Source organism: Pollicipes pollicipes, unplaced genomic scaffold (genome assembly GCF_011947565.3).
Source record: "Pollicipes pollicipes isolate AB1234 unplaced genomic scaffold, Ppol_2.1 Scaffold_7231;HRSCAF=8579_pilon_pilon_pilon, whole genome shotgun sequence".
In the NCBI taxonomy this organism is placed as follows: Eukaryota; Metazoa; Arthropoda; class Thecostraca; order Pollicipedomorpha; family Pollicipedidae; genus Pollicipes; species Pollicipes pollicipes.
In genome coordinates, this window is record NW_023597034.1 from 24,638,945 (window position 1) to 24,666,942 (window position 27,998).

At 52.3% G+C, this 27,998-nt stretch overlaps 1 protein-coding gene across 1 annotated transcript; it reads right to left on the bottom strand.

The window, feature by feature from the left end:
- Nucleotides 1-297: 297 nt before the first annotated feature.
- Nucleotides 298-26,935, bottom strand: LOC119110283 (chloride channel protein 2). Its single transcript, XM_037234047.1, has 2 exons — nucleotides 26,767-26,935; nucleotides 298-770 (listed from the first exon to the last, which is right to left on the bottom strand). The coding sequence occupies exons 1-2, from the start codon at nucleotides 26,851-26,853 to the stop codon at nucleotides 438-440; spliced, it is 420 nt and encodes a 139-aa protein (XP_037089942.1). The 5' UTR covers nucleotides 26,854-26,935; the 3' UTR covers nucleotides 298-437.
- Between the last annotated feature and the right edge of the window lie 1,063 nt (nucleotides 26,936-27,998).

The following is a 27,998-nucleotide window of genomic DNA, read 5'->3' on the forward strand; positions in this document are numbered from 1 at the left end:
CTTAGACACAGTTGCCTAGGTTCGGGGAGCACTTTGGGGACCAACCTGGAATTTGACTTTGTTTGACCTTATTTGACCTAAAGGTCAAGACCTATGAAACTCAATCTTTGATCTAAGTGAGTTCACGTACAGGTCAAGATACCCTGTGAATTTTGCGTTTCTAGCTTTCTTAGTTCTCGAGATCTCGGAGTGTCAAATTGACTCCCCACCCGAGCGAAGGGTGTCTAGCCGGACAATCGGTCGCGTGCTCACATTAACAGGCGACGTACAGAAATAAAGTAAAAAGTACATGCTCTAATTTTCATATGAAGCACCATCACTGCCAATGGTAATACAGGCCTTAGTAAAAACACGCATACAAACTGCACGGCAAGGTCATCTGCGAGAAGCGTACGTCTGTTTCCAACCAATCATCACAAGCATAATGTTTTGCGTAATCATAGGGCAAAGTCCGCAGATATCAACGCATGCCCAACAAAAGACTTACCTTTATTGCACATGGCGATTCCGTAGTCCATGACAAAGCTGATTAACGCCATCAAGACCCCTAGCACAGTCAAGAACACCCAGTCTTCACCAATCCTCGCAAATGTCTTCTTCCACACAAACCCGAACACTTTGCCCACACGCCGTGTCCACTTTCCGCGATACCGGTGCAACTCCTGGCGTCGCAGTTTCTCGTCCAGCTTTCTCTTCTTGTCGATCTCTTTCAGACGCTTCGACTCTGTCTTGGCGAACTCCCCGAGATCCTTGGAATAGCGACCATACATCTGAAAAACAGCACGCATTAAAGTTTGCACAAATGGTCATCGAAGCTGAGTTGCGTCGCGTTGCAGATACGCATGATAAAACTTCAGGTGGGACTGCATGATAAGATCCTAAAAATCATTACGCAAGTCAAAATGCTTCAGTCGTTGACAGCACGCACTGCCACCGCAGCCACGGTGTTTCGCGTTTACCATACGTCCACCTCGGGTCTCACGGCAACGATCAAAATCTGGTCATAGTGATCAGACCCACTGTACTTGTCGTCTTCTGCGCATGCGTTGGCAATTGTCTCGAGTGAACCATCGGCCCAACGGATTTCCGTCTATCAATTGTCAAGATGTCCAGGATATACGAAAAAGTGTACCAGCCTACTCCGCCGTACACTGTTCCGGTCTTAAAAATTCGTCACGTCGGAAAAAGAGAGCACGATTTTGCGAACGGGTCATGGGGATACGTCACGATACGAACGGGAATACGCCACGCTCGTCTATGCGTGTCTCGTGGTGAGACGTGCGTGACGTGGGCAGCCATTACCGATTGTCGGACCACGCAGTGGCCTTGATGTCCCCAGTGGGCCTCATGCCAACCCAAACAACAACAAAATATGCAATTCCGTTGTTATTTGCACTGGAGTCCAGCCAAACCCGCCCTGGCTTCGGTGAGATGTCGACCGGGGTGACACAGCGGCGTCGGCGGCGTCTCCGTTAGCCGTCTCACCCTTCTTTGTGGGGTTTCATGAAAAATAGCCGACACGGGTCACCCTGGCTGACCGACCAGCCGGTGACGAGAAAACGGTTTGGGAAGCCTCGCAATTAAAGATGGAGAAGTAGACTCCCAGTTTACATCACAACACGTGTCAGCACAAACGTGTGCATCTGCCCTGATAATCTCAGTTAGTTGCAGTTTGTTGACACAAGTTCATTTTACCTCACGCATAAAGCGAAATGAAGCATTTTTGTCTTTTCCTATCCAACAAGCTGACAAAACGTGACGAAATCAGCCACAACACTTACATGATCTCAGTGCAAGATCTCATTTTATCGGGTCAAATTTATGTACACAGCTGAATTTGCTCGCGTTCGGGGGCGTGACCAGAATTTGCGACGGGAGAGGACACCATAATTTGTGACAAGAAAGGCTACCAAGCAGTGCGAATAGACTTCAGACCACGCACACGCTAACAGGTGTAGTGCCTGGCATGCCAATGAGGAACCGATGTTGGTTTGCTGTGGTGCTTTAAACCTCTGTTTCAGCTGCGTACCGAACATGGTCGCTCGGCTACCCTCTAGTCGTGTTATTTGATGACGACTGTCGGGTTCTTTACATCACTGTTCATGGTAGTGTCGCTGGGATTTAAAACCCAAATAGTTTTCGCGATCACCCGGTTCTGGAATTTAAAAAATAGCGTAGTAGAAAATTACGCCGGAACCTGACGCGTGGCGCCAAAGCACATGAGCCCCCACCCCTTAGGCTGCGTCAATGTCCGCGCTGCCGGTGTAATGTGTTCATGGGGGCCGAGTAACTGCGAACTCAGATATCCGGCAGAAATGAATCGGATCAATCGAAAGATCAAAACGAAAACATTCTGTCCTCCCCACAGAACCGAATATAAGATACAGGGCAGATCAAGAAGATAACAATAATTAAAAAGGGTCAATATTATGCGTATCACTTAAGCACTAACTACGACAAAAAATCACAAGCCCTCCCAAAATGAAAGGTGCTTCAGTTAAAATGTGCGTTCAGTTCAAGATTGTCACGTATGAGCCTCGCAGTATGACTTCGATTCACTGATCGATATCACCGGTCCGTTGCAATTTTCCGCCACCAAAACACGAAACCATTCCACTGTGGCGTATGATAAATCGCGGCACATACCGATCAGTCATCAGAACAAACAATGATTATACCTGAGCACTTTCGACGAATGCTCTGCGAACCTGCCTTCTTACTTGTGTCAAATTGCACTTTAACGCCGATGTCAATGAGGAAACACGAATGACAGACGTTGCGTGATAAATTATCGAACGCGAAGAACCCTAATGCTACTGACGTACTCAGCGCGTGTTTTCGCCGGGCACGTGCTATCAGTTCATCAGATCGCGCACGCGCGTCTGATACAGCATTGAGCATTCGCAATAAAGCAAACGTGGTGTGCTGCGTGAAGCACACAGCACATGAGGATGTTGAGAAAACAGAGGCGTGCCTCAACTGACTCCCGACGTAACACAGATTACAAAGACGTGATGTTGATTTATCACGCTATCATCGTGGGAGCCAGCGCCTTAATCAGACAAGGGCTGGATTGTCAGCGTCTGGTCATTCAGTCTGATTCACTAGTAAACTTTAGTGCTGCTGATACTCGTCTGATATGTTAAGGAGCTTGTCACGAGAGTCTCCAAAACCCAGACATCAGGCGTGCCTTGCAGAAAAAACAAATGTCAAGGTTTCTCGCCTGGACAGTGGCGCAGTCGCAGACTGGTCCTTGCACATAGGTGACTTGGGAGTCCCATGGTGTTCGCAAAACGCTCCGGTGTCATAGCCATGTGACAGCGTTTATTGGTCCAGCCGGCGGACATCATCACTCAATGCTCGTTTCGAGGGCGCCGGGCCACGTCAACACATTCATAACACGCTTCCAGGCGCCCGACTCTGTTAATCGCAAACATTTCGGCCGGACCGCGCGTCCACCGAGCCGAACAGACCCTCAGCCTGTCCCCTAACACGTGGCGCCCGTCACGAGCGAGTCTGATCACCCATCTTCAGCGTCGGCTGCCTGATAGCCGGTGTCGGTTAACGGTCCGGCCGAGGCGAAGGGACAGATCACGCGAACGGTCCGGCTGAAGCCAAGGGACAGATCACGCCGAATGGTCCGGCTGAAGCCAAGGGACAGATCACGCCGAATGGTCCGGCTGAAGCCAAGGGACAGATCACGCCGAATGGTCCGGCTGAAGCCAAGGGACAGATCACGCGAATGGTCCGGCTGAAGCCAAGGGACAGATCACGCCGAATGGTCCGGCTGAAGCCAAGGGACAGATCACGCCGAATGGTCCCGGCTGAAGCGAAGGGATTGCCTGCGCCGCTGCCGACCACTGACCGACGCGGTGCCGAGAGTAAGCCCGCTTCGATAGTATCTGATGCCTTTATTCCACACGACACGGGTTACACAGGTCACGCAGATCACGCCGAGTGGTCCGGCTGAGGCGAAGGGAGAGATCACGCTGAGTCGGCAGATCTTCCGCCGCACAACATCCATAGGACAGGCGACCCGTACTCGATTTCGGACTCGTTTAGAGTCACTTCGGCCGTATGGTTTGTTTCGAACGGGCGGGTTGCTGCCTGAATCACGGGCGGCGCCACAGATTTTGAGGAAGCGGCGACCTTTCCACGGGCCTCCTCAAAGCGACCTCCTGGGCAGTGTCGTGGGGGTATTGCCATTGTATGAATGATTATCCATACGATAAATATATTCAATTAAAAAGTCCGAACACAAAATGTATGTAAGTAATCCCTACAGGGTATTCAAGACACAGAAAAGGCAGCTGTTTGTTCCATAAAGAGCCTCCTCAAGCATAGAGGCCTCTTAACCAAAAGCGGCTTGCTATCGTTTAAAAAAGGGCCTCCAAGTCCGATAAAAAGTCACATTTTTCCCAAACAATGCATCCTGACTAGGACCAGCGGCGTTATGACGCATGAGAAAGGCCCCGGGTTCAGAAAAGGGGCCTCCTGATATATAGCTAGTGCTTCCTAATGCAGAACAGTGAGCACCTGGTTCATAACGGGACTTTCCGAGCCAGCAAAGGGACCTCCCGAGCCCCGTTCTTGAACAAAGCTTCTGTTGGACAAAGTAGTCAGTCTCCTAAACACACAACAGGGCCTTCTGAAATTAGAAAACGAGCTTTTTGATGCAGATAAGGGTATTTTGAGCCCATTGTAGTACCCTCTACCTCAGTTATAGAGGCCCCTTGATCTGAAATTCGGTAAGATTTAAAAGGCTGCCGACCGGCACAAGGGGGGGGGGGCAACTGTCCCCCCATTGCTGCGTCGCCTCTGGCCTAAATCTGGTAAAATTTGCACCAGAAAAATAACGTGCATCTTGACTTTCCATGCCGAAGATACTTAATCATCAGCAAGTGCTGGATGATGTCATTTTCCTGAGTTTTCTTTGCTCTCGGACTCCCGGCCTCCTTCACGCCTCAGATATCGCCGTGAGTGGGCCTTTTATCTCCGGAGGGTGGGATGGGGGTGAGGGGGCAGAGTCTGTGTTTCTCTACTCCTTCAAGCTTGACGTCTTACCACTTGAGGTGAGCTTCATATCTGCCCTCACGTGCTGGCTGGCGGGCAGGGAAGATACCGTGCTCGTCCTCCGCCCGGCCAGCTCGACTTCGGCTCTGGCCCAACGGACCGCTCAGCACAGCGACCAGAGCCAGAGCCGCCGGTCAGAGGTGATGGCCGGCAGCGGCGGAGGGCCATCCCCACAGGTCACCAGGCCCAGCCCCAGGGTCATACTATGTGACTGCGGAAGTCCGGAAAGTAAAAGGCTTTTTTCACCCCGATTCGCCGTGATCACATCCGGTTCAGCGCCCTAGGCATTCGTTTCATTCAAGCTGAACCAGATGTCGTAAAACAGCGATGATAACGCCATTGGACGCCGGCGGGTAACTCCATTTAAATGTGCAGCAGTGCATTCAAGTTCGGCGGCACGGCAAAGCTAAAATATCTTCGATGTAGCTGTAGTGGTCTGGCTTGAAAAAAAAAATGCAGGCGTGATGACAATTGGCTCTACCGATGACACAGTTACACAGACATGACGTTTATTTTTCACGCAATCATTGTGATGTCGCAAAAATAGCAATATCTAAGCGCATGTGCATTCTGTATATTAATGTGTGTGTACTGATTGATCCACATTTGAAGATGTTGAGGCATGTGTCAGATGGAAAAAGCTCACCTGGAACTGCTGGCATGCTTTTAAGTGCAAGGAAAAGGCAGTTCTAAATCACAAAATTTATCTAGTTAACGAATATGCTCCTCAACACCTTATCATTTCATCATGTCGTGACGAGTCTTATGACGTCAGAGTCTCTGCCAGTCTCTTTGTATTGGAGTTGCCACTATAACGGACTGCGTGACTCAACTGTGATACTTCTGCGCGCCGCAAGGTGGTTTTGATCGCATGGGCGTGTAAATTCATGCTACTACCTTTATTTGTATGTTTTGACTCTTCGTTGTCGTGTTCTTGTACATTTTTTTTTGCGATGGTATTATTTTTACTTGCATTTGCAACTTCGTCTAAGACGCTTTTCATTAAGAAAGTGTTCCACATTTGGATGGGGTTTTAAATTGAAATAGCCATTTTGCATAGACAAGACAGTATAATTTAATGATGTGCCTCGCTAATGCACTGAACAACTTATGAAATAGCCATTTTGAAGATCATTCGGTGCAGTTCACAGCGCCGCCCTTCTAAAGACCAAAAACCCACTAGTTTTTGAGCTATACGCTCGCAAAGACGTGCAGACTTCTTTGTGCAGACTATTTCAAGGTCATTCAGGCATGCACGACGCCAAAGCAGTTATCAAGTCCCGCCACCCCTTAGGCCACGCGGCGATCGAGGTCGAGAAGAATATCATCGTCGAACCATTCAGATCTGATGTCCGTGAGCACGATTGGCACACATTGTGAACGTCCATTGGCTCTAACCAATGCTGAGAAGCTATGCAAGCTAGCTATGTTTTGTGCTCCATAATGCAAGTTATTGGACATAACTGCTAGTTATGACGGAAATAACACTGGTTATCAAATAAAGAACAGCTCCATAACTGAGTATGCAACTGCAAGCAATCATCCGAAACTGACGGAAAAGCATGCGAGACCGCCACGAGAAAAGGCCAAACACAAGCACTCAACGAAATTCGGCTCTGCGAACACTCCAAACACCACCACTGTCATCCCTCAGCGAGTTGAAGTACTGCACGTGAGCGCAAGGGTGGCTATGTCGCATAGCTACTTTGGCCGCGTCTCAACGTCATACAAACGCTACGTGACGCAGTCAAACAATGGCGTACTGAGGATTGTTTTTACTAAAAAGATTGGACGTGTTAGCTGGAGCAGTATTTTCCAGTTCAAAGTAATCGTAGATAGCATGTAGCGTAGATAGCATGTAGCGCAACAACAGCAGCGTGCGGTCATCTAAGAAAACACGAAGTAATCAAGGGCAACATGGACGGCTTCTTAAATCGGACTGGCCATGCAATTGGATCTAAAGGGCCCCCGCGAACAGCGTAGGGCCTCTGGACGAAGTCTTGAGCGTTAGAATCTCCTAATCATCGCCGTCTCAATCAGTGATGGCTTATTTTTGTCTGCTCGTGGACCCTTTACTTTCGCTTGCGACTGTTCTTGGTCGCCTGGAAGCCCAAAGACGTCCATTGTTGTTGCGTTTTGTGCCTGTGTCTCCGTCTGCGACTGTTCAGCCGACTACAGGCTCCTTTGAAACCTATGGGGCTTCCTCGGAATCCAGTGGGTGGGGTGCATGGCCCCATGATGCCTTCTAGATCCGCCACTGATTGTTCTCAGCTCAGCGCTCACGCCTCGTTTCAGCCCCCACCCGCCAGCAATGACCACGAGCGGGGTCAAAGTTCATGCATTGCGGCGTCTCCATTTCAGAAGGCACATATCTGATATCTAACACCCAAACTTCATCGGTGGTGGCGGCAGCGGAAGGGTCGAGTAAAACGGCACCCGAGACAGTGCGGTCGTTACCAAGAAATACTGACCGTTCAGGGGTTTAGAGTGCGATGTAGGGTTCTTAAGTGGAGACATCAGGCAATGATGCGTTTTCATCCTTCTCCGCTCTGACAATGCTGAAAGCTATATATCGCATAGTAGGTGGAAAACAATGAGGGAAATGAGAAGTGTCCAGAACTTGAACTTTGAACGCTTAAGCTGTGAAAGAAGCAATCTTCAGCATAACAGTGTTTGGCTACCGAACCCGCTCGAGGCTTCCCGACATGTATTGCGCACTCGCTGATCAGTGCGAATTAACGTCAAAGCGGGGGCGACAACGCCTTAATGGACAGACGGCGTGCCGGAAACACCGGGGCGCTGTTGCAGCGCCGAGATTGCCTGCGCCGCTGCCGACCACTGACTGACGCGGTGCCGAGAGTAAGCCCGCTTCGATAGTATCTGATGCCTTTATTCCACACGACACGGGTTAGGTTTGAAATGTAGGTGACTAAACAGGATAGCACGAGCTGGCGCAGCCCCAGCCGGCCGCCGCTCCACTGTTTGGAAAGGTCCTGGTCTGTGTCTTGGTATTGATTGGCACCACGTCCGCGGCGCCTTGCCCTACGGCTCCCAGCCGCAGCGATTTATATGTTGACAGGCTGATATCTGGCGCTCATGACAAATGGCCGTGGTCCGCTCCTGACCAGCTGGCGTCAGCACCGCAGGCAAGGGTCGTGCGCGGCGGAGTGCCTGAAGTCAGTCAGCCACGGAATGCAAAGGCGGGCATCCAGGCAAGAACCACACGGCATTCGGTGGCATCCGGCCAGACGACGCCAGAGTTTGTTAGGTCCTTGCCTTTTAAACGACGCAGGACACGGGATGTCGAAAACCGGGCCATACGCCGGTCTTTTGTATCTGCAAGTGACCCGTAGTTCATGCTGCACAACGTCCTACGATACATAATGTAAGACGCGTATCTCTGTGCATTGTGTACAGGTCTACGTTATCAAGCGGCGGCGACACCTCGCCCTCTTCGACTCGCCTCCCGTCAAGCACCTCGCAGCAGGCGAACGTGCAAAGAGGCACGATCCTCGACCATGCCTCGAGTGCGTCTAATCTCTGCCCCCGCCGGCGGCCGGGCCGTCTCCTGTTTGTTCAGGACCGCGAGGAGAGAGCCACACCTTCGCAGCGCGCCGCGGTCGCGGACCCGGCCGCGATATCAGCCGAGTGCTTGTTCGAGCGGGCGGGGCGCCACGTCCTCGGGTGCAGCGACGCCGCGGCGGCAGTTAAAGGGAGCGTCCACCTCTGAATACCGGGGATGCTAACCGCCAGTCACCGTCAGCGGCTCCCAGCCAAGCGACGCCCATACCAGCGAAACGAGCTATTCATTGGTGTACTGACAGACATGCAGTGCTGTCTTCTCCGGGAGGCTCCGCGTGCTCCGTTTGTGCTGTATATAATCTAAACTAAACTTTCGAGCCCCATGAACTACATTTGGCAAACGGCAACCGCGTACTTGGGGATTTCTGAGGATGAAATGTGGGTCACGGCCCTGTATCGGGAGGCTCGGATGTCCTATCAGTCTAAGATACCGCAGCATGCGTGACTGGCGCGATGTCAAGTATGTCAGCGTCATTTGCTCATGAATAAATATGCCACTCTAAAGATTGCCACAGGCTCATAGGCTTGTGCGGGGGAAAGTTTCGCAGAATAGCTTGCGGGAGAGCACGTAGCACGGAAAAATACAACAGCTCGCCATATGTAATCCTCATATTAGTGTTTAGGCACATAATAATCAATTACATGAGAAGGCATAATAAGGGCACGGAAGAACACATAAGAAGTCAGCTATGGCCGCAGGTGGATAGCACCATCTGAGTACCAATCAATTATTAATTACCCTGATGCATGTATTCCTCCCCGGATTCGACCCACTTTCGTTAAGAAGTTGGAGGTGGGCTTGCAACTCAACAGGAAACTACACTCTTGACCTCATGGTATGTACAACATACTAACCAGGAGTGACCATCAAGATAACTTCGGTCATATCATATTGGGGAAAACGATGACCCTTGGGTCACTACGACTCCAACCGTACTGACGTCCACTTAACAAGCGAGAATAGTCCGGGCACGTCACGCGGTCGATAAACTCGCCAGGTGTCGCGCTGCGATAAGTCGGAGGAGCCTCAGCCTGCTGCATGGGCTTGAACCTGACTCGTACTACCCGACCTGTGACCGGGAGGCACGACAAGCTTGCTATCCGCTACTCGCGCCGGGTCACGCGGAGCGCGGCCGAGAGGCGTGACAAGCCCGGTGCCCGGCTGTCCGCTACTCGCGCCGGGTACTGCGGAGCGCGGCCGAGGGGCGCGACAAGCCCGGTGCCCGGCTGTCCGCTACTCGCGCCGGGTACTGCGGAGCGCGGCCGAGAGGCGTGACAAGCCCGGTGCCCGGCTGTCCGCTACTCGCGCCGGGTCACGCGGAGCGCGGCCGAGGGGCGCGACAAGCCCGGTGCCCGGCTGTCCGCTACTCGCGTCGGGCCACGCGGAGCGCGGCCGAGAGGCGAGACAAGCCCGGTGCCCGGCTGTCCGGGTCCTGCGGAGAACGCCCGGACGGTCCGTGCTCAGCTGCGGACGCATGGCCTGATGTCTCGCTATACATCACTTTCGATGGTCCACGAATGCGGCAAATAACTTGAAACCTATTAAAGCTGTGAATATTTAGAAGGGATGACTCAGGGCATCTGTCGCAGCATTGCCCTCCTCAGCTGGCGAGCGTATATCAATCTGCTGTGTTTCAACATCCTTCCTTTAAACAACTTATGATTCAAAAATCGAGGAGCTTGGGAGCAAAAGAAACACGATTGAATCGTGTGACACGGGACATGAGCGGGTACAAAACAAGCAACTCTAAAATGCAGTCCATACCATCTGCTGCCCAAAAGCCTGCATGGATTACATGGGTACTAGCTTATCTCATGGCAGCAAAGCATCACTCTTCCTGTCTGTGCGACGACAGTAAAACAGCGCGATATATTCTACCTACTCAGTTTGGTCTGCACCACTGTCAAGCAAAGGCTGCTCACATGCAGTCTTGTATGGCGCATAAACACCATCTGGAAGTCGTGTTTATGTCTCTGGACGAGTGAGAAGCATATGCACAATGCAGATGACTATGCAAAGTAGCTTACAGCCAACAATGCGATTATCGGATGGCCATGACTTCACTTAAAATACATGACCGCGATCAAGCTAATTCCCTTTTTGAAGAATGCCAGCCAAGACGGAGTACGTAGCTAAATGTAAGACGCTGCAAACTTTCTCTCAACATATCTGTGTTCTTGAAGACAGAGGGAGAGACAGAGACAAAGAGCCCGAGGGGAGGAGCGACAGAGACAGGGGGACAGAGAGACGTTCCGCCATTTGCGCGTGCGTACCGCGAAAACGCTTGCTTTTAGCTGGTATCAAAAATTATATCCATTGTGATTGGCTAAAACTATTTTGGCTTCAGGTATGCCGCGTTCAAAGATGGGGCAGCAAGCTTCAGCTCTCGCTCCGCTCGGACACTCACCACAACTTCAGGAATGTGGGCGAATATAACGCTACGAAGGGATGTGCCACACAAAAAACAGACAAACGCATTTAATGATCTTAAATTATAAAACACTAATCAATGTTGTAAAGAACATCAACTCAGAACAGGCCTATTTGACACCATTAATGTGCGCGCCGATAAGTGATACGCCGATGGCTAATAGCACCAAAGATGTTTGAAAAGGCCTGGCCAAATCGCCGCAATGCATTACAGCTTGGCTTGGACGCTGCCGACAAAACGGAGTTTGTATTATGTCTTAAAGCTAAGTGTTTTAGTTTAGTCAGCATTTCGTGCTTGAGTAGCCTTAAGCCTTCTCTCGCCCAAATGCGTCCAAACAATGGTGCGATGGTTGCATATGGATTATGACAAAATAAACAAAGTATTTTTGTACCGAAGAAATGTATTGTAAAATCCCATGCGCTTGATCAAAACGCGACTGATCATACAGTCTAGCGAACACGTATTTCGGCCGCACCTGGGTAAAGCAGGCATACCTTGTTGAGCAATGCATGACCGCGGATAGCTAAGAGCAAAGAGCGCTCGAAGAGTCTTATGACTGAATTCCTTCAAAATTAAAAAGTTCAGCATCCGCGCGCCTGAGAGTGGATTCGAGGGAGTTGGCTGGACAGCTTTTATCGACCATACATCGACAAAACATCTACGTACACAGTTCAGCTTCAACTGGAAGTATGGTGAAAGTGTAGGAGGAATTTAAGGAGAAATTACACCATTCCAGCTCATCACCAGACCCTCAGCAATGATCTAGCGGAAATAGTCAATGCTGTGCATGTTAGTCGAAAGTGCATTAGTCCACCTAATATATCAAATAAGCAAGTGCTTGTTGTTGAAAACTAAACCTTAAACGACGGCCAAAGCTGCAAACAGACCACTTCAAGTAGTCTATTTTCTAAGAAGTGTAGCAATATCTAGATTGTTATTTTTCAAGTACGTGAACGCATTAAAAATTAAGAAAGTCACCAATACTCATAATGCCGTTTTCTTTGCACGGTTTTGATTTAATTCATGTTATCATTCTGATTGCGCATAATGGATTAGGCGAATGGAATAGGTACACGGCATTACGCACAATGCATAATTGATACAAGAAGCCAGACAACACATTGCTTATGTATATCTCGCAATCAATCTCCTCATTTCTGGAAGTTCCAGCCCGCGTGCGACTAACTTCTGCTCGTGATAAGCCTGTCAAAGCTGGTGAAAGCCTCCGAGATCCAGTCCAGCAAACGAACTTCGTTGCATCTCCACAAACCGTGCACAATTCACATCAAGTTCACGGCTGGATTGCTGTAGATCAACTACAATATGCAGCGTAGCGAATCAAGCTGTCAACTTCAAGTGCAGCCGAAAAGCAGCATCCGTGGCATACGAACGTCGTTACGTAAGGATTTGATTCCTGTGCAAGGACGAACCGACGGGTGAGCGATTTTAGCGCAAAACAGTGCAAGGCGGCCAGCAGCACAGTGCCGGCCGCTGATAAGCGCGCTCGCGCTAGCCAGCCAGCTCCTGCCTCGCTGCGAGCTGGCACAGGACGACTGGCTAGAGCTGCTGCTCGATTCGATCCGCTTGGTTAGAGCGGCTGCTCGAGACGCGAGACGGCTGCTCTGTGAGCGGCGGCAGGGTCTTCGCGGTCGAACTGAACACGGCGCACCACCGACCATTCCAACCAGCACGTGATCCCTTAGACCGCTATCAATTGGCGTGCTGAGATATTTAAGCAGATAATATGCTGCAGCTCTCCTCGACAGATCTGTAGCTACCGCCGACGCGGCCCTAGAAGACAGCGAGATGCTGCCTGATCCTCTCTGCGGGGTGCATGTTTGTGTCGGCGTGCTGCGCTTACATGATGATCTGCTGTTATTGGTCCGTGGCATGTTGAACCATCCATCATTTGGTATCGCTCCGTACAGCATTCGGATGGGAGGGGGGGGGGGGGGGAGTTAGGATAACGAACGTCTTGGTCCGCGGACGCGTGCGGGATTGCTTTAAGGACGGGACCTAAAAGGACAAATCAAGTTCCTTAAGAACGTAGCTTAGAATGCAACTTTATTTAGTTGATAAGATAGTTCATATGTCAAAAATAGTCGCGGGAACGGGGCTAGCCTCCTATGATTCTGCATTAAATACGCCTGTGATCCCCGCTTCGGACCCCGTAAAACGAACTCCACGTTCATCGAAGCGTAGCTCAGCATGCATTCCTCTCGCAAAAAAAACACTATGACAATGGTGCACGCTGTTTGAGCGTGCATCGCGCAATGCAATATGCATTATTTTGTGCGCACACGTTACGCCGGTGCGCCGGAGGAATGCACCCGGGCCTGTTGCAAAGCAGGGTCTAAGCCAATGATATGTCGCATACAGGCGGATGCATTTCAAAACAACGCAAATCAGACCTCTATAATTGCACATCCGCCGGCTCTCGGTCCATCCAAAGAGGCACAAAAGCAAGGATACAGTATGAGCTGATGGCTCTAACACTACATATCCTACATATCCTATGGTCCTACATCCTACATACTGACCTTCGGACCAAGTCCCGGGGACCATATTGGCCAACCAAGCTGACCCTGCAGACCACCGCTGCAGGCGCTGCAGTATGAGGTGATGGAGACCATACAGACCGACCAAGCTGACCCTGCAGACCACCGCTGCAGGCGCTGCAGTATGAGGTGATGGAGACTATACAGACTGACCAAGCTGACCCTGCAGACCACCGCTGCAGGCGCTGCAGTATGAGGTGATGGAGACCATACAGACCGACCAAGCTGACCCTGCAGACCACCAATGCAGGCGCTGCAGTATGAGGTGATGGAGACCATACAGACTGACCAAGTTGACCCTGCAGACCACCGCCACAGGCGCTGCAGTATGAGGTGATGGAGACCATACAGACCGACCAAGCTGACCCTGCAGACCACCACCACAGGCGCTGCAGTATGAGGTGATGGAGACCATACAGACCGACCAAGCTGACCCTGCAGACCACCGCTGCAGGCGCTGCAGTATGAGGTGATGGAGACTATACAGATTGACCAAGCTGACCCTGCAGACCACCGCTGCAGGCGCTGCAGTATGAGGTGATGGAGACTATACAGACTGACCAAGCTGACCCTGCAGACCACCGCCACAGGCGCTGCAGTATGAGGTGATGGAGACCATACAGACCGACCAAGCTGACCCTGCAGACCACCGCTACAGGCGCTGCGGATCAAAGTAGAAATAGGAAAATAAACACCACATTTGCCATTTTCCGCATCTATCCGCTCTGTTATCGCTCCAAGCTTGATGGCTCAACAGAGCTAGCCTCAACCTTGTTCGGCTGTTTAAATGTCGTCGCTGTGAATAAAAAACACAATTTAATTCTATCCCCCCAACCGGCACACGCGTTATAAAATGCGTACCTCGGAGCACGCGTTCCGCTCAGTCGTGCAAGCTTGCCGTTGTGACAAAGGGTGACGTAAATTACGTGCTCCCGAGGCCAGTTCGCACCCGCGGGTCGTGAATTAGGAAGACCTTGCATTCAAAAAGCGACAGTTTTTGCCTCCACATGCCATATTTACCGTCTTTTTTGTACTGCTTTCCTTGATCACTGTCGCCGACATACACCGATGTCTTCGCACATACGTGGATAACCGGCTAGACGGATTCGTGGATGCATAAAGCAGGAGGTATCTCACCCGATGTGCACAGCACGTGTATGCAGCAATACGCGTGCCTTAACCTGCACGTGGGTCCCCGCCCCTCCCCTTCCCCTCGCGTACGATGCTGTGAAGGCCCGCAGGGCGTGCAGCTGGGTAGCAACGATGACACCACGCCGGCGCGCCGTCTCGCCGGTGAGCCGCGGCAGCGCCCCCTGCCGGGCGGCCTATATTTACGCAGGTGAGACGACAGCGTACCGAGGCGCGACCGCGGCTGTTCCACGCCCTGCCCCAGGGCCAAACGACTGTCCCACTGGGCAGGGAGCCGGATCAACAGGCGGCGACCCGGGCCGAGCGTTGACCTGCCCCGGAACGGCACCTCCCAGAAGCAGGGGCGACGCCGACCTCTGCCAGTGCGACGCCGCGTGAACACAGGCATCAGCTGCTCCTGGGCAGGACCTGCGCGACCATGCCACACTGTAGCGGCCGTCGCCTGTTGGAGACGGGGAGGGGAGGGGAAGGGACGGTGACCTTGCCCGCAGCGACCACACATGCTGGCGGGAGGCGAGCACCTATATCGATTTGTACGCCCCGCGGGCGCCTGGCCACCGCAAGCCATTACGCGCTGCTGTCATTTTCGTCAAATTACGATATTAAGAGACGGTAATGTGGACACGAATTACGGCAACCAAATTAATGCGCCTCCTATCCAATGGCTGAGGCGTTTCCAACGAAATATGCACGGTCCAGTGAACAGCGTATATCCTGTCATCGCGCTGGCGCGCCCAAAAGGAAACCAGAGACGACGGTGTCACTGTACCAGGCTATTGGAACTCCTGCCGACCTCGTGTCCATTTCGACATGATTCACCCACTCTGTAATACAGTTACCAGACGCGAGGTCGTTCTCGGTGTGAGGCCTGAACAAGCGTAAAACATTCCGGTTGACAGGCTCGTCTGGCTCTCGACCAAATCGCATTATGGGAACTAACATCCCGGAAGCCTCTAAGCACCGTCGTGGTTACATAAGACTCGATCATGGCAGCTTACAGCATTCGAGAGCTGTGGGTTTGTAGATGTGGTTAAAGGACAGACTATATTTACCTGACAATTTATTCAGATGGATGTGGTTTAGAAGCGCGATCCATTTACGCGACAATTTATCAATCTTTTAGTGGACACAGGGGTGGCGCCACGAACGTACAGAAGGGTGGGAAGACATGTTTGGATGAGGCCCCACCGGATAAGGGGCCTCCTTATACGTCATACCCGCCACGCATCAAATGTCACGGTAGTCGCACCTTTGTGACGCACGTCGTTGCGTACCTTTTTATGGCGCGCGCTGACTGCGCGGCGCACTTCTGCGAAGGTGGGCGAACCGGTATTCATGGCGGCACTCCATGGTAGTGGGGGCCTTCTCGCGGTGAAGGGGCCTCCAAAGGCCGTCCACGTGTGGTCTTTATTACGCATGTAACCGGTTTCAAACGGCTTTGCATTCTTGCATGCAAAGTCGTCAGTTGTTTCCCTACGATGCAGGTACACTGATCTTTCTAAAATTGCATGTGGGAACAAGCAATGCCGAGCATATATGTCAGGCCCTACGACTCGGTTCGATATCAGCGTCCTTACAATTCTACAGCCTTCTCTTGGTCACGGTCTCGGTCACTTTCTACCGCATCCTGGATTTCTATCACACATTATCTTTACTTTAAAGGGTGCTCCAAGTGTTGCAAACGTTCCATGCTTGTATGGGGGTTTGAACTGCAATGGCGATCTTCAAAATCATTCGGTGCATTTCACAGCCCTGTCCTTTCTCAGATATAAACCCTTCTAGTTTTTGAGTTGTCCTTTTTAGGGAGACCATTCCAAGGTCACCCAGATATCCATTGCGCCACTATAATGTCATTCAATCCTGCCATTCCATTAGCCATGTGACAATCAAAGCCAGGAAAAATGTAACTGTCAAGTCGTTCATAACTGGCGTTCGTTGAACATGATTTCCAGGTATAACGGTCGTCCAATGGCTGTCAATGTTGTGCAAGGCACGATGACGTAATCATACAACGGCTTGTTGAGGAGCATACTTACTAAACAGACAAACTGTGCTGTCTAAAGCAGCCTTTTCCACCTATAAAAGTACACTAATGGTATAAGTCAGCTTGTTTCATCGCATCTGATGCCTTCCTCAATATCTTCGAGGGTGGGGCACTTTAATTGAGGGCCCCTCTCCCTTCATGTAGGTGCCCAGCCTCCCTTTTGAAGTGAATGGGATTTTGTCGTAGCCAGAACAGCGGCTCCCGTCGTAAAACAGCTTGAATCTCCCGTCCTTCCTGGTTAACTTAGATCAGAGAACATTGATCCCCACCCAATGAGAAAACCCTGGTTCGAATCCCAGCGGCTGCAATGAGAGTTCAGGTTGTGACGTGTGTGTGGATGAAAGTCCAACAGCATCCAGTTTATCCAAGGACTCCATAATACCCCTCACGACGGCTGAAGAGTTAACTGGCCGAAACGTTGCGCACATCTTAACGTACCAAACGAGGACGAAAGTCCGAACAATGGTTCCACCTGAGATACTAACACGTCGTCTGAATCCGTCCGTAGATGTGAAACTCCCCACCTTGGCTCTATAACCATGCTCGTATACCATGGCATGCAACCACGTAAGTATTCATATCAATGAGGCTCTGATCGATCTGAGTCCAATAACTCCCTGCAGCGCGATAACCCCCTGCAGCCCGATCACTCCCTGCAGCGCGATCACTCCCTGCAGCGCGATAACTCCCTGCAGCCCGATCACTCCCTGCAGCCCAATCACTCCCTGCAGCCCGATCACTCCCTGCAGCCCAGTCACTCCCCGCAGCTCGATCACTCCCTGCTGCCCGATCACCCCCTGCAGCCCGACTCCTTGCAGCGCGATAACTCCCTGCAGTCCGATCACTCCCTGCACCCCAATCACTCCCTGCAGCCCGATCACTCCCTGCAGCCCAATCACTCCCTGCAGCCCGACTCCTTGCGGCCCGATCACCCCCTGCAGCCCGATCACTCCCTGCAGCCCGATCACTCCCTGCAGCCCGATCACTCCCTGCAGCCCAATCACTCCCTGCAGCCCGATCACTCCCTGCAGCCCGATCACTCCCTGCAGCCCGATCACTCCCTGCGGTCCGATCACTCCCTGCAGCCCAATCACTCCCTGCGGCCCGATCACCCCTTGCAGCCCGATCACTCCCTGCAGCCCAATCACTCCCTGCAGCCCGATCACTCCCTGCAGCCCGATCACTTCCTGCAGCCCGATCACTCCCTGCATCCCTATCACTCCCTGCTGCCCAATCATGCCTTGCTGCACAATCACTCCCTGCAGCCCGATCACTCCCTGCGGTCCGATCACTCCCGACTACACACGGTCCTTCTTCGACTGCACGGACTTCTCTCCATGATGATGGCCTAATGCTGTGATGACATGACCGTCACGGTCGAGTCTTTCAACCGGATCTGCTGCATCTGCAACCGCTGACCTCGCGCATTGGACCAATGGCGGTTTTCAAGGGGCTTTCAAGTGGCCTAAACCTTAAGGGTGGGCAAAACTGTGAACTCAACTCGTTTCACACGGTGGGCGGCTGTTCACTCTGCCCATGCGCTGGCGTAACTGCTGAAGGTATACTCATTCGAACATGTACCTCACAGCCCACAAAATTGGTAGGCGCATAGCAGATTTCCGTAGAGATGTTTGTTTGACGCTCCCATCGGACATTACCATCTACGAACGTCATTATCCCTAATAATTTAGCTGGGAAAGATACAACTCCGCGACTGAACACTAGACCCGCATCCAAGGTTGCGCACCTCCCCAAATCGGCGGACATACCAACAGTGTTAATCGCAGGAAATGACACTGGATTGGAGCCTAAACCATTAATTTGACCGGCTCTCGTTCCCCTAAAAAAGGCCGCCGAAGGTTCACGCGACTGCGATGACTAGAGTTCGCACGGTGAAGTGATACCGAGCTCAGCTCCACAGTCGTCTACAATGCGGCGCCACCGCGCCGGTCCTGTCCCTACACCACCCGGGGCGCGCGCGTGGGGAGAAACATCGTAACGAGCCCAAACGCATCGCTTCGAGACGGCGTATGGCCTTCATGTTCGTGGTAGCGTGTTTAAAACACGTCAGACTTTAGCTATTTGACCACAACGAACTACCTGCCCGGGGCTGAATGATGGTATGTCCGATGTTACCTCGACCCCAACAGCGGTGATTCGAAGGCGTTTTATCGGTATATTTTTCACCCATAACTCAAAAGGAAAAACAATTATGGCAACAGCACGCGCTCACAACGACCTGTTCGGCGGAATATCGCCTCATGGAGATAACTTGAAACATGACGAATAGCACAACAAGCCATTCACTCCATCATACAGGCCATCACCTTACTCTCGGCGGCGTGTTCGCGCCATTTTTCTCCTCGCTAGCGTGCTAATCTCTTCTCTACGCACACCCGTAGCACAGCTCCCAAGCCCGCGGATTTGTAGCTACTTCAAGCTGCGTGATTACATCAGACAAGCGCCGCATAGATGGGACGGCCGTCCCTTTTAACTTATCGGGCCCTATCTGGATTGGGTTTTGATTGATAAATGGTGCTGCCAGGCCCGCCTGCGGCGGCGGCCCGTCGTTACCGGGCGGCACGTGGCGCGCGCCACATCACCAGACGGAGCGGGCGCGATGACCCGGAGCCCAGGGTCGGCACGGCCACGAGTGAGGGCACACAGGTATGGACATGTGTAGAGGCACGGTGAAGTTGTTCCATGGCAAATGCATCCATTTGAGAGTTATGTGATTTGTACATAAGGGTATGAATACGAACTCGAAGGGTTAGACCTATAGTGTATGCTCGTCACTTTTCGACATACCAAGTAGCTTTCAGCTCCATTGTTCTAAAAGCGAGCAGAAAATTCTGGCCGAACAAGTGTTTTCTGTTAACTACATGTTTTCAGCACTAACATGTCCCCAGCACGTGAAGCATTGTGACTTCTGCGTCTTGTCTTTGGGCGCAATGCTAGGGACAAAGACCTAAGCATCACGAAAGTATCACCATGTGGACGGTTCCCATTGATGTTGATGTTGAAGTATATTTGGCAATCCTGATCAACGCCGGACTATTACTACCAATCTTTAGCAGGCTCATCACTACCCATTGTCAGCAGATAAACGGACGGCTGAAAGGCCGTGAGGACACAGACCGTTATCCAAGAACAAACGTACTGAAACACGCACAAATGCACACCAATCACGACTCCGCCGCACAAACAGGTCATGACATATTCAGATGTCCCACGAGATGTATCTTCAAATGTTTTAGGAAAGAGACAATTGGGAGGACTCGACGGCAGTTCGGGATTTCGTTACGCATCTTGAATGCGCGAATAAAAAACGCGGTTTCCCATCTCAGTGCGAAAACGAGGTATAAACAGAGCATTGTCCTGTCTCGTGCGTTAATCGTACACTTCACCCACAGCACGGAGCTAACGGGCAAGGCAGTCAGGCTCGCCCGGATGGAGGATGTTGTGGGTGAGTGGGGTGGTGTGTAGCCTGCCTAGACCTGCAACAGAGAGCCAGTCAAATATCTGATGTAGGTCCGTTACATGATAAAGCTTTTGCGTCCGCAAATGAGGTTGGCAACAAATTTTAACACTTGAATGTTGGACATATTGAGCTGTAAGCCACTGCAGTATACTGATATGCAATAACGAACCTGTGACAGAACCAAGGGTTCACCGGGGTGATCGGGACACTGGAAGGCAGGCTGTGTTTCAGATGTGATAAACCAGATAAGATACCTCAACAGCGTTCACTGGCATGTGAGACGTAAAAACTTCAACATGGATCGCGATCACATTGCGGAAAGGATGAGGTCGTAAATGATGGTCAACGCGGTCTCCGTGGGGTGGCGGGGGCGGGAACCGTGTGGGAAGAGAAGAGGGGGTGGTTGGAGGAGGGGTAATTATTGGGCTGCTGATGGACAGCGCTATGGACTCCACGATTTTAGCAACCACAAGAACTATAGATGTTGGGCGGTACTTGGAAGGTTGGGTGTGGTCGTCGGACTTCCAAATGGGGAAGACTAAGAAATGTTTCCAGGGAGTCGAGACTTCGGGGAGGGCAAGACCAGAGATGACCAGCTAGAGAAATATGATGTCGATGACGTCAAAAGTGAGGAGGACAACATGCAGCTAGATGCCATCTTTGCCACTGGCAGAGGCGTGCCAAACACTTTGGCTCGCAACTCGGACAGTGAGAGGACCGGCAAGGTCAGGACGGAGGCACCGACACGAGGCAAGCGACACGGAAGGTTATGCGTTGCTCCCTGATTGGCCACCACACCGACCACATAAGGGCCCACACTGACAAAGTAGGCCTTCAGCACATCGGAAGTAGCAGTCCGAGGTCACACACTCGACCTGCAGGCCATCAACAAAGGTGCGAAATGCAACAACGGAATTCCCATCGGGCTCGTGCTGTAGCCAACGCATCGCAGAACTACGACGGTATAAAGAGAAATATCTGGGCAAAAGGGCGGATAGTGCATGAATAAGGAGTGCATGCTGCAGAATTCTATATGTTCAAATAAATATAACAGCCACAAACCAATATGAGCTGGCTCGCGAGTCTGATTTTACTTATATCAAGCCCTTTTTGTTTATATTAAGACTAGCTGACAACGTGTTCATTCATAAAACGCCGATATGGCTCAACGAAGACGAGCCTATTTCGTATGTTGGAACATTTGAATTGTGCTGGTCCGCTTTCGGGCATGAAACGTTTTTCAATGTAGATATGGGCATTGCACTTCTCTCGATGTCCCATATGTTGCTCTTTTTCAAGTTGTTCTCGGGCCAACAGTGCATGCTATTTCCCTGCACACAATGATTTGGGAGTGCACGGAACTTGAGTGCAGCATTCTCCACCGGTCGCAAGAAAACCAGGATTTTGCAACGGAGATAAGGAGCCTTTAATAAAGGCAGCAATCGGCAAAAATCACCAAAAAGGCAACCCACCGAAAAGAAAAAGCAAATTTTTGGAACAAAATCCGATTTATACACGTATGTATCGAACTGACGACAAACTAAATGTGGTTGTACGGGCTGAAGAAATTACTGTACAGAACCGGAGGACGCGTCTGCCGGTGTTCCTCCTGTTACAAGTGCAAGTAAAAAACATGACTTCACAGCGCAGCATGTCCAACTGGTATACCCGAATTCAAACACATGGAGCGGCGTTAAACGAAAGCATCCAGTGTTGCGCTGCATTTTGCCCACAAAACAAGCATCAGCTTCTCCCCCGAAAGGAGTGTTGGGGGCATATAAAATGCAGGTTTGACTCACAGACGGCGGCATGTCTATATGAACATTCTTATAGATGAATGATATTAACAAATATTCGATATTCACGAATGTTTATATTCGTAAATGTTTTACATGCGCAAATATTTGATATTCATCTCATGATCCATCATCACAACTCATAAATATAATTCGTTCTATGAAAGAGCTTGCATTTTTACTGGCCACTTCCCGCCATATGTCCGCAATATTGTCGTACCGTATGCCGCAATATTTACATACATCTTCGGTTCTAACGTGGAACGTACGGAAGGCCGGCAACGTTATTTCCTAACCGCATTATGGAGGGGAGTTAGGTCATGACCGATGGAGCTACGGTGCAGCCCCATCAGCCGAAGCATAGTGCGTGAAAGGCAAAACGTTTAGTGCCCTACGTGTGAGTTTAGTGGCGAAAAGCTAATATAGTTTTCTCCTTACTCCGTTTTAGGCACAGTCCTAGTTCAATCTCTTAAAGCCGCATGGGCGAACTCCGAGCCCATGAGCCTGTCTGGCGGCGCCGGCGGCTGGGCCACTTTTCCTGGAACGCTCAATGGCATCGCGGCAGAAAGCTCCAACTTAAGCGATCGTCCACCGCTCGGACCCGTTCCCATTGGCGAGTGCCAGCCGCGCGCCCACTTGTGACCGGAGGCGGGGGGGGGGGACAGGCAGACCTGCTCCGGGGGTTACCGGGCCGGGCCGGGCTGGGATCGCCGTGACCTTCGCTGATCTTGCTGACCGTGCACATCAGCCGCCCGCGGATTCCCGGCACGTGCACAATCGCGCGACAGTGCAGCTGAACGTTGAGTGCCGCCGCTCTTGGCCGCCATGTCTGTGCATCCGTGCACAGCTGACGCGAAGGTCAGCGCTGCACGGCGGACCCAGCACAAAGCCCGGCAAGGCGCGGCGCCAGCTGTCCTGCTCGTCCGGTCCCACTGTTCGTCCGCGGCGCCGAACGGTCAGTACCTTTTCGGCACGGGAGCAGCTGAGAGGCCTGGCCCCGCCGAGCTGCGGCCCAGGACGCGTGTGGGCGGCCGCTGAGCCACTGGGGCGCCGGCTCAGAGCGCCCCAACTTCGGGCCACCTGAAGCTGACCCAGGTCACACCCCTGGTCGTCCCCTCAGATCCTTGTCAGTTGGGGCTCAGCGCCCTCCCCCCCCCCCCCCCACCCCGACCCTTGGTCGATGCGACTTTGGGTCAACAATATCGATCAAGCAGGCTCGAAATGGATTGCTGTCCCCTCCCCCCCCCCCCCGCCTCCACCTTCCAGAGCGTGTACTTAAGTGTGGTTCCATCCTGCCTGTGGCCTGTCGCAGCTGATCCGCGAAGTGTTGTCGCTGCGGGGAGGGGGAGGAGGGCGTCTGGCACCGGTAGCTGGCCCGCTCCGGCCGGGCCCGGCCGTGCCAACAGCCAGACGGCGAGGAGCCGGCCCAGCCACGCGGCGGCGGCGGCGGCGGCCGGTGACTGGGAAACCCGCCTCGACGGGGCGCTCCGGGCGGAGCAGGCAGTCGCCCTCCGCGTCGCGATGGCGGCTGACGACCAGGCGGACCCGCCGGCAACGGGACGTGGGCACAGCAGGAGCGGTCAGTGCCCAGCTGACTAGCTCCGGGACACCCCCGGCTAGCTTCCTGAGCGACAGCTCGCAGCTTAGGGGCAGTCTTCCCCGGCCCTGCTTTGCGACGCAGGGCGCAATTTCTGTATTGAAGAGCTGTGTGTTGTGCCCACAGCTGTTGCATGATTTACGACGTATTGGACTGCCGGGTAAAAAACTTCCACGCAGCTGCATGCGACGGTGACCGCAACTTGTGAACTGAGAACGTATGGGATGCTCCCGGGTGTTGAAATGTTCTCAAAGTGAAAAGCATTCAAGGACTTGGGCGCGACGGAGGCGGAAAACAGGGGCGTGCCATAACATAGCCGGGTATGATGGCAATTGCCGACCGCAAGTGGGAGCCCCACCACAAGCCGTAAATAGGTGCGGGGCTGTCCAAAAGATGGCTGCGATACAGGTCCGCGGTCACGTCAGACCAAGGACGCGAGTGGCCGTGCGCTGGGTCTCCAGCGTGGTCACGTGCACCGCAACACGGAGCGCAGAGCACCTGACAGGTTGTCCGTCTTCATGCTTCAACCCAAAGGGCTGAAGTATGAAGCTGGGGCGGGGAGCGCACCACTTGGTTCTGTTTTTCGCCTGTTGTTCGATCAGACGGGTCCGATTTGGTCGGCAATGCCAGTTCTCTCCAAATCCGTCTGAATAGCTCAGGATTTCTATTTGAGGTAGCCCCTACTGAGGAAGAAATCGTATTGCATTACTTGCTCACCGTACGAAATTGATGCATGTACTTCGCCTTGCCTTTTCAAAGGTGCATTCCTAATGTTTCCAACACATCAATGTCCTAAAGCGCCTGCATAATAAATGTTACAGAAGCTGGAAACAATCTTTTTAGAGAAAAAGATGTGCATATATTGCTTCATCGTTCCGCAAAGTCAAGGAAACGTTATAATTTGGCTTTGATTTCTTCCCTAATGGCGTTTAGCAGAGGCTCTTTTCGAAGCGCACTTTGGCTTTGGGAAGCGGGGTACCACACGGCCTATCCTGACGTAATGATTCAAACTTAAATCAATACTCAGTAACTGGCCTTTGCCTTCTGCTATGCCAATCACAAACGTTACTTTGTGCTGACATCATTCCAACTAGAAGAGGTGCAACTCTTAAGTCTGAAGGCCCTCAAGGTGCGAGTTGAAAGAGCTCAGAAGCGGTACATCTAACCCGTAACAGCTGACAACGGCCCACAGCGGATTCTGCCGTCGCCAGGACGACAGCAGTTGCGACAGCTGAAGTTGCAGCATGCTCGGGATATACTCTGGAGTCAGGTGGCCCAGACAGCTTTTCGTCACAAAAGGAAGAATCGTAGTGCTGTCACAAGGCATCGACAGCGTAATTTGGACTTGAAGATAATTAAAATGTATCTCCTTATTATATCTTGATGGTGTTGCAGTCGCACTGCCCAATGCTATTATTAAACGTAAATGGTTCCCAAGGTTTCGCCAGAGTGTTTTTGGAATATGCCCCGAAGGTGGCACGCTCCCTTTGATCAATGACATTTTGACTAGCTTGCGTCATTTTGACTGGCATTTCTCTGTTTCTTCGATTTTCCTGCCGGGTGGCTACCCGCGGTTCGGTATGTCTCGATTAAAAAGGCAGTAGATGTTCTAGCAAACAACGATGTAAACGTAACAACAGAAGACACAAACTGCGGGTGGATCCATCGGTCAGCCACCTTTCGCGCCACGTCGTCAAAAACGGACTCGAAACTCGCCAAACGCGCTACTGACATCCACAGCCGCGCTGTAACCGCGTGAGATCAGCGGTCGGACGAGAGGAGGAGGAAGTGCACGCCTCCCCCCCCCCCCTCCCTTCCTCCGGCACGGTCGCGATAGAGGCGGCAGTGTCCAGCAGCGGTGCGCCAGCCGCCTGCGGAGGGCGGCCCGAGCTGAGCCCCGCGGGGCGCCAGCCAAGCGGGAGGTACCGCCACAACAGCGGTGGTGACGATCAGCAGGTTATCGCCGGACTGATCTGCTGCGGGCTGACGCCGGACTGATCTGCTGCGGGCAGACGCCCCGTCAAGACACGGGCCCGGTGCGGGGACAACAGACGAACTCGTCAAAATGCTCGTTAACCATCCGGCTACCGGTGACCTCATAGCTATCTGTGGCAGCATCGAAGCCCGGGGCTCTATCAGTCCGGCTGCGCTACACACTCGCCTCGTGATCCGTCAGCAGAGTGAAGATCAATGGACGATCAACTGCACAAGTGGAGGGGGCAGGCACTCTCGCTCTCTCACCCCGCCAGCTTTCCACTGAGTCCCGTAACTTTCAGGAGGAGCGAGACTAGATCCACACGTAAATCGAGTTGAGACGGGGCTATTTGGCCTCTGTACGGTGTGTGCGTAGGTATAACCCCTAGGGAGGGTGCAGATGGACATGTTCCCTCACATTTCCACAATGAATTTTGACCCGCAATTTTGCACGTACAGGGCCATGTTCTTTCGCGTTTTAGTCATTACAAATATAATTTTGCGGGCCGGGGTGTCCACTTCTGTGTCCAGACTGTGTCCAGTCTGAGTTCCCAATCTAAGATTTCCCCTTCCCCCATCTCAGGGACGTGGCCAGGGGTTTAGTTTTCTTTTTAGCTGAGGGCTTCAGCCCTCCCCCAACTTTGGGACAAAAGTAGGCTAAATCTGGAGAAAAAACCCGTTTGTTGGCATATTTTTGGGGGATGGTTAGGTCATTGTTTCACTGTTCAGCCCCTCCCCCCCCCCCCCCCAACTCATTTTCTGAAACTACGCCCTGGACGTGGCTACACCCACAGGTGTAAGGTAACTGTCATTGGCACTGTCAACGCGTGGGAAATGTATAATGACGTATATGTGACTGCACATTGTGTACCAGAGCAGTTGAGCTCTAACTAAATTATGTCGGCACTCTTTATAAGTGACGCCATGTGTTCCCAGGTTCACACGCATTTTTGGCAGCATAGCGGGGGCGCGTATGGGACATTTTATCCAGAATGAGAACTGCTCCGCCAGGCGCTTCTATTACCTTTCCGAAACACCCGTCACGGTTCGCGCCGTCGGCGTCGGGAGTGCTGAACTCACCAGCGTGTGCTCGAAGCCCAGCGCCGCCTCGTCCTGGTCCTCCTCGTCCATCTCCAATTCGCGCCCGTCGCCGTCCGCGCGCGCCATGCCTGCCTCAGTCGGGCTACGCCGAGGAGCAGCGGCGCTCGGCGCGCGCGCGGCCCACGCTCTCGCACCGGCACCTGACGCCACCGACCGGCCCAGCCACCTGCGGCCACTGGCAGTCGAGCTGCGGCCGTCGCCCGATCAGGCGTCACGTGTGGCGGCGTCAGCTGATCGCCGCCCGAGACAGTCAGCTGACTCGGGCTCGCCGCGCCGTCCGGCGCTGGCCTCACCGACGTCAGGCGCTCGTGGGCTCCATGCGCGAGGGGGGCTTGGATGCGGCAACATAACGCCTCGTTCGCCAGATGCGTTGGAAGGCAGGGACTTTTTAAAGCGATTTTGGGTCCGGACATCTCAACATCGTGATCGATCTCAAATATTGGGTTGAATTAGCCTACTCCTCAGTTCGGATCCCTTCGGATTAAGGCCACTTTATTTTTGTGTCCGGATGAAAACCGTCGAAAAAAGTGCATCCAATTGAATGCGATGTATAAGAGAAGATAGAACGGATCTAGGACAGCTGGCAGTGGAGGGAGGGTGATTGGGTAGGCGAGATAAGGCCCATTGTGAAGGCGTGTTCCCAGCACTAGGCATGTTTGAAGGGAGTGAGTGATGGAGCAGTGATATGAAAACGCTATGACATCTCATTATCTACTGAGTACTTGTTCGCGTCGCTCTCCATTAGCTGATCGCGACAATAAGCACACCATTAGAAGCGCCATGGTCGATTAACGTCAGTGGCAAGAACATCGTACTTCTGGGTCACGTATCCTGTGACCCAAAAGCCGCCAAGTGCCAGTAACGATATCTTTCAGGCGAAGACGTCTTTTTGCGCCGTTCTCGGTGGACCGATGGCGACAAAACCAAAGCAAACGACACAACCCGGTTGATTGACGCGAATTACCATATTAGCTTCTCGTTTAATGTGGCCCAGGCCCCACCAAAGGTCGGCACCGACACTCTTCGGCTGGTGAGAAGCTGGGGAAGGCCACAGCGCGAAGCACGGCAGTGTGACTCGCGTGGCTCGCCTCAGCACATGCACCACGGACTGTTTGGTTACCGATCTTGCTCCATGTTCTTATGCTATTCCTTGCGACTGTAGGTGACTGGTTATGGTGACCAAAAACTCAGGCAGCCTAGATCAAGTGACA